A 7,036-nucleotide genomic window follows, 5' to 3' on the forward strand; every position below is an offset into this window, starting at 1 on the left:
AGGCTCTGTGAGCTCGCCCAGCTCCGGCCTCGCTGCCATCGATTCCTGCCATGGGCAGCGTCCCTGTGACGTGTCACAGCAGGGAGGGGGTCGGTGTGGCAGGGCCCCCTCTGGGCACGGGCTGGGTCCTGCCTGCCCTGGTGACTCGGTGTGTTTTGGCAGGACCAGGACGGAGCCCTGTCGCACACAGAGCTGCAGAACTTCTTCAGCGTGTTCCCCTGCGTGCCCTGGGGCCCCGAGCTCTACAACACGGTATGCACCACTGATAAAGGCCTGCTTTCCCTGCATGGATTCCTCTGCCAGTGGACGTAAGCTCAGTCCCTCTCCCTGGCCCTTGGTCACATCACTGAGGCCTTGCTGACCCTCCTGGCGTGCTCTGTCTCTCCAGGCTCATGGCTTACCTGGACGTACGGCGCTGCCTGGAGTGCCTGGGCTACTTGGGCTACCCCATCCTCTCGGAGCAGGACTCCCAGACCCAAGCCCTCACAGGTACAGCCATGCCCTCCCCTTCTGTCTCAGCTGGGGTCTCTCCTGGCTCTCACCCACCCTCTCTCCTGCCAGTGACCCGGGAGAAGAGGATTGACCTGGAGAAAGGGCAGACCCAGAGGAACGTGTTCCTGTGCAAGGTGCTGGGAGCGCAGGGCGCAGGCAAGTCCGCCTTCCTGCAGGCCTTCCTCGGCAGGAGCCTGGGGGTGAGGGGCTGCTCCCTGGCTGGCCACGCTCCCAGGGCAGAGCAGGAGGCACAGCCGGGGCTCCTGGAGTGATCTGTCCCTCCCTGGCACCTTCCTGCCCGTGGCCAGGCCTCCCTGTGTGATGCTCTCCCTGCCCGTGCTTCACACCCCCTCCATGCTGGTGGCTTTGGTGTCCCTAATCCTGGCTGAGGCAGTGGGCCTGCTCCCTCTGCTTGTCCCGAGGGTCCGGAGGGGCTGTGCCTTTCCCAGTCTGACCACGGTGATGCTGACTTCCCCTGCCTATTAGGAACAGCCCCACATCTCATGACAGGCCCTGGCTGCCCTTCTGGCAGCTGTCAGACCACAGGGGCTCAGGGTGGTGTGAGACACTGTCCCTCCCCCAGCACTGCTCCTGTCTCCGCTGCCTGAGACCGTGTTTTCCTTGGTGACAGGCCCAGAGGGAGAACCCAGGACAGCCATCCCTCTACACCATCAACACAGTGCAGGTCAATGGCCAGGAGAAGTACCTCATAGTAAGTCTGGGAGAGCAGGGAATCGTGCCGTGTCTGGCCTTAGCAGGGCCGGGCTGTGTCCCCATGTCCCAGCACACGGGGCAGGGCTGTGGCTGTGCTGGCACAGTCCATGTGCTGCTGTGAGGAGCAGCTGACCCCCTGGGACACTGCTGTGGCACAACCGTGTCCCCTCTGCTCCAGCTGCACGAGGTCAGCGCTGACACGACGTTCACGAAGCCATCGGACGCAGCCTGCGACGTCGCCTGCTTCATCTACAGCCTGAGCGACCCCAAATCCTTCAGCTACTGTGCCAGCATCTATAAGGTAGCTGGCAGCGACCCTGGGGGACTTCACAGGGGTCCTGTTTGACTTCACCAAGGGCATGGGGGACATCAGCCTTTGTGGCAGCCCCGCATCTCCCAGGGGTTGGTCTGTAACCCTCGCTGGGGTTTCTCTGTCTCTGCAGCAGCACTACCTGGACAGCCAGATCCCCTGTGTGTTCGTGGCCTCCAAGACAGACCTGCCAGAAGCCAGCCAGCAGCCAGGGCTCTTCCCAGCTGAGTTCTGCTACAAGCACTGCCTCCCTCCACCCTTCCTCTTCTCCTGCCACAGCCAGGGACCGCCCAGCACTGCTGTCTACACCAAACTGGCCACTGCTGCCACCTTCCCGTTAGTATCCTTCCCCTGGAGGGGCTCTGCTGGGGGCACAGCCTGGGGAGGGGGCTGTGTCCCACCCCTGCCTCTGCCACATTGCTTTTGCTTTGGTTTCTCTGCAGCTTTTGGTGTCATCAAGTGATTCTGGTGTCATCTAGGGCATGCAGTGGCAGTACAAGGGGGGATGGCCTTAAGCTAAGGGAGGACAGGATTAGATGGGATACTGGGAAGGAATTGTTCCCTGGGAGGGTGGGGAGGCCCTGGCACAGGGTGCCCAGAGCAGCTGTGGCTGCCCCTGGATCCCTGGCAGTGTCCAAGGCCAGGCTGGACGGGGCTTGGAGCCACCTGGGCTAGTGGAAGGTGTCCCTGCCCATGGCAGGGGATGGAATGAGATGAGCTGGAAGGTTCCATTCCACCCAAACCATTCCAGGATTCTGTGATCTGCTTATACAAATAATTGAAACAGAAAAGCCACTTCTTCCTCTAATTACAGAGGGGGGAGGTTTTCTCCTGCCTGTGTGTGTGTGTCTCTGGCAGATTGAGTAGATAGATCCTGCCACAGGAGTGTTTATTTTTGAAGCCTAAGATAAAAAACGCTGAAGAGGAGTAGCCAGCTTAGTTTGCCAAGGCCCTCGGGGGGGGGTGGCAGCTATTTTCTCCTGATGAGATGGATCAGACTGAAAAAGAGGTCAGTGAAGCGAGACCTCTGTCACCCAGCCTCCCTTTGGGAGGAGCTGCACCCCAGAGGGGCTGAGGGTAGGGTAGGACAGCACCAGGCTGGCCGTGCGAGGTGAGGGGGGCTGTGGGAAGGGAGGAGATCCCTGTGAGTGGAATCGCTCTGCTCCGGGGCTGGGAAGGGCAAGCACAGCTCCAAGGGCCGAGCCCTCGGGGGGAGAACGTGTGGGAGCCTTGGAAGGCAGGATGGGATTACTAGTGAGTAGTTTTCCCTCCAGCTTCTTTTCAATAAACAACTTTATTTTTAGAGCTGACGCTTTTTTTTTCTTTTTCCCCTCCCCTCTGCAGTATTAAAATTTAAATATTCTTAATATATCTTAGGGTATGTGGTATAAATAAATAACAGCGTAATGGAGGGCCGGGGATTGGCTGTGCTCCCCCGATGTAGTGGGGAATGAATTATGGATGGAGGGAGAGGGAGGAGAGGAGCAGTTAGTGCAGGACAGCACGTGTTTGGGAAGGGAATGTGTACGCTGGGGCAGCGCTGGGCCCTGTCCCTCGCTGCCCTTTGCTCCCTGTCACCGGTGTCCCCGTGGCATCCCGGCTCTCCGTGCACTGGGATTTGGAAAGGCAGCCTGACCTAGAAAGGCAGATACCTGCCTAATTATTTAGGTGTTGGAGAGCTGTTTGCAGGGCAGGGGAGGGGACAGCCACATCCATCCCACAGCCCTCCCTTGGCTTGATGGTGATGCCGGGTGACGAGCGCTCCGCTCGCAGGGACGGGGAATCTCTGGGAGCCTCGCCTTCAGCTGGGCTGTTCCCCCCAGTGCTGTGCTTGCCCCCTGCCTGGCGCCCCCAGCCTCCCTCTGTGGGGTGGGAGCACTGGGACAGCCACACTCACCGGCCTCTCCTGTGTTTCCTTGCAGCCACCTGAACGCCGTGGAGCTGGGAGTCGCGTCCTTCTGGCTGCGGGTGGCGCTGGGGGCGGCGGTGACGGCGCTGGTGGGCTTCACCCTGTACCGGCTGCTGGCCAAGAACAAATGAGAGCCGCTCTCCACCCCGTCCCCCCCGTGACACCAGCTCCCCATCCCCAGCGACGCCCCGGTGAGGGGCCCTGCCTCAAGCTGGCCCCTGGTAGGAAATCCTCCTTTGCCCCCAGCCTGGATTGCAGGACCAGTGAAGCTGGACCTCCCAGCACCAGCAGGATCAGTCCCTGGCACCAGCCAGCCTCAGCCTGTGGCTTCCTGGCCCCCGTGGCCACAGGGCACGCAGCTCTGCCAGGAGGGCTCTGCCTCACCAGCAGCTGGAGGATCACTCTCATCTTTTATCCTGTTCAGTTTTTTTAACGCTTGTTTTTAAGCTCAAACATGAGTGTTTCGGTGTCTGTTGGACTGGGCACATCCCTTCCCTAGAGGGCTGTGCTGGTGCCCTCAATTCTGGAGGGGGCAACGCTCCCGGAGCTTCTGGGAGCTCCAGCAGCAGCTGAGCTGTCAAATGAGCTCATGGCTCCAGCTCCCTGGGGCACATCTCCATCTCCTGTCCCGGTTTCCCTCAGCCAGCACTGGGAAAGGCAGCCAGGGAGAGAGGCCCAGGCACTTACACCCCCCAGCCTCAGTGTTTTGGGGTCAGGCCTGGCCCTTCTTGCTGGGACGCCGTAGCTGCTGTCCTGGGCTGAGGGGGGACGGTGATAACCAGGGTTTGTCCTGAGCTCCCTTGTCTTGTTCCTACACAAAATTCTTGTGAGTCCTGCAGGTGCCGAGCTCTGGGTCCATCCGCCCTCCTTTCCTGCCACCTGTGTGGCCTGTCTGCTCCCCACCCCTGGCCACCAGTATTCGTGGTCACCAGTATTTGCAGGGCTCTGGGAGCCCTGGTAAGGACTGGGAGGGCGTTGGATGTCCACTGTGTGCCCACTCCTTCCCTGGCAGTGCCATCACTGAGCTGGCACCACGCTGTGCCCGAGTCCCCGTGTCCTGCTGTCCCCTCTGTGGCACCCTGTTCAGAGTCTGAGGCTCTGGGCATTGCATCTCCTGGTACCACTGGAAGCTCCTTGCTGCCCCATCTCCTGTCCCCTGCCCACACCCAAGCTGGTGTCAGCTGCTGGGACTGACTTAGCGCCCGTTCGGGGCCAAAGCCCCACAGCATCCCTGTCTGCAAGTCCCAAAGAGCAAGGCCAGCACCCATCCCTGGGTTCCCGTGCTCCCAGGGGCAGCCTGGATCAGCCCCTGGCCGGTGCCACCAGCCTGGCCTTCCCCAGCACGCTCAGGGTCGGTCTCTTTGCAGGCAGCTGTGGGGGCAGCTCCCAGGTGGCACCTGGAGCTGCTTTTTCTGTGTTTTGTTTAAATGTTTTATCGTGGCCTGGAGCCAGCGAGGGGGATTGAGAAATTGCTGGGCAGCCCCAGTGTCTCTCCCTGGGACAGTGCCGGGGTGATGTCCCCATCCCGCTGTCCCCAGCGCTGTCCAGCCGGGGGTCCCTGCCCGTGCTGGAGGTGCTCTGGCAGTCGGGCACCCACTCACTGCTGGCCTCTGGTCCCTGGCACTGCCGGGGCCACCTCTCTCGTGTTTCGTGTCCCTCTCTGTGCCCACCGTGCGTGGCTCTGCCAGCTGGGCCCGTGCCTGGTGTCTCCCTGCTCCACCTCTGCTGGAGCCGTAATGTTTTAGGTTTGTTCTCTACAGCAAAATAAATTTTTACACACCTTGCGCTTGCACAGCGTGTCCTGCATCACCTGGGGAGCAGGACCCTCGTCCGTGCCCGGGCTGCACCAAGCCTGGGGCTTCTGTGGGCTTCGGCGGGAGCAGGGCCACCCCGAGGGCCTGGGCTGCGCCGTTTGAGGGATTTAGGGTAGGAGCTGAAGCCTGGTGTGGTGGGAAAACGCTTGGGGCTGGCCAGGGCTCCTTGGTGCTTGGGGACACGGGTCCTTGAGCAACAAGTGCCAGCCAGGGGGGAGAGACAGGGAAGAGGTGGTGGATCCCGTGGTTCTCTGCCCGAGATCCGTGGGAAGCAGGAGGCTTTGGCTGCCCTGGGAGCTGTGGATGTCTGTGCCCATCCCCGTGTGGGGTTCGGAGCTCCCCACTTCCCTGCAGCCACTTTCCCCCCATGCCCGCAGCTGCCGGGGCTGTGCCACCTCCCATCCCTGCTCCTGTTTTCCCGTGGCAGCTTTTCCCTCAGCTATTTCTGTCGCTGCAGCCTCAGCCACGGGCGCTGGGCACAGGGAATGTGGGCGCAGCCGGAGAAGAGGATTTTCCAGAGCCTCTGCACTGAGGCTGGATGGGGTCGGATTGCTCCCACCTGTGAGGGGATCGCTCTGGGCTGTGGGGTGGGAGAGGAGACCCTTCCCACAGGGCCAGCCAGGGCGCAGGAATGGTGGGGACACAGCCGGTGCTGCCACGCCGAGCAGAGGAGGAGATTCCAAGGCGGACGGGACACGCGGTGCTCCCTGGTGACTCCAAACCAGGCTGGATCCCATGGGAGCCGCGGGCCCACGTGCCCCGGTGTGTATTAATAGCGCGTGTGCGGAGCCACGGACGCTGTGCTGGGACAGACACGGGCGTGGGGCAGGGGACACGTGTGGCAGGGCCATGGGACCCCAGCCACGGCCACACACAGTGCCCAGGGAAGGAGCCTGGCAGGGCTGGGAAGCCCAGAGCTCCCTGGGCAGGGAGTGCGGCTGAGCCGTGGCTCCAGGAAGTGAGGATGGCACCAGGGATGGGTCCTGGGGACACCCCTGCCCTGCCTGGTGCTCCAGGGGAGCCTGGCCTGGGTGACACTGGGCACGTCGCATAAAGGTGCCAGTTCAAGGGACCCTGGGGCAGGGGACAGCAGCGAAGGCTCTGTGTCCCCTGTGCCATGGGGGATGTACCTGGGCTGTGCTGGGCCGTAGGTGCGGGGTCAGCATGGAGGGAATGTTTGCAGTCCCCTGTGCTGGATTCGGCTGCTGCCTGGTGCTGGCATGCCCATGTCCATTCTGGGATGCTGGAGTCCATACTGGGGTACTGGTGTCCATACTGGGATACTGGTGTCCATACTGGGGTGCAGGTACTGTACCAGCATGTGGATTCCTGTAGCAGGGTGCGGGTGCAAAACCGTGTACCAGGATGTGGGTACTTGTACTGGAATACGTGTACCTGTATTGGGATGCAGCATTGGAAATGAAATACAAGTTCCCATTCCAAGACGCAGATCCTGTCCTGGGATTCAGGGATCACACCAGGACGTGAGTACCAGTGCTGGGACATGGCTAGCGGGATGCAGGTACCCACACCAGGATGCACAGAACTGTTCTGGGATGTAGGCACTGGGCCAGGATGTGAGTACCAGTACTGGGATGTGGGTACCAACACTGGGATGTAGATACCATACCGGGATGCCAGGATATAGTTACCATATTGGGATGTGGGTACCAGTACTGGGATGCCCACAGCTGGGCCGGGATGCAGGTTCCCGTACCGGGATGCCTGCAGCCGTACCGGGATGCAGATACCTGTACCGGGATGCAGGTTCCCATACCGGGATGCGCGCAGCCGTCA

General features: G+C 61.4%; 1 protein-coding gene across 1 annotated transcript in view; it reads left to right on the top strand.

The window, feature by feature from the left end:
- Positions 1–5,217, top strand: part of WDR90 (WD repeat domain 90) — a 45,350-nt gene extending 40,133 nt beyond the window's left edge. Inside the window, exons 52-58 of the mRNA XM_017741235.1 lie at positions 163–308; positions 389–489; positions 562–692; positions 1,124–1,204; positions 1,385–1,507; positions 1,650–1,852; positions 3,439–5,217. Of these exons, the coding sequence (XP_017596724.1) occupies positions 163–308; positions 389–489; positions 562–692; positions 1,124–1,204; positions 1,385–1,507; positions 1,650–1,852; positions 3,439–3,556 (903 nt within the window). The 3' untranslated portion in view covers positions 3,557–5,217. The remainder of the gene's footprint in view (positions 1–162; positions 309–388; positions 490–561; positions 693–1,123; positions 1,205–1,384; positions 1,508–1,649; positions 1,853–3,438) is intronic.
- The last annotated feature ends 1,819 nt before the right edge of the window (positions 5,218–7,036 follow it).

The sequence above is a fragment of the Corvus brachyrhynchos genome, unplaced genomic scaffold (assembly GCF_000691975.1).
Source record: "Corvus brachyrhynchos isolate BGI_N302 unplaced genomic scaffold, ASM69197v1 scaffold58, whole genome shotgun sequence".
Lineage (NCBI taxonomy): Eukaryota > Metazoa > Chordata > Aves > Passeriformes > Corvidae > Corvus > Corvus brachyrhynchos.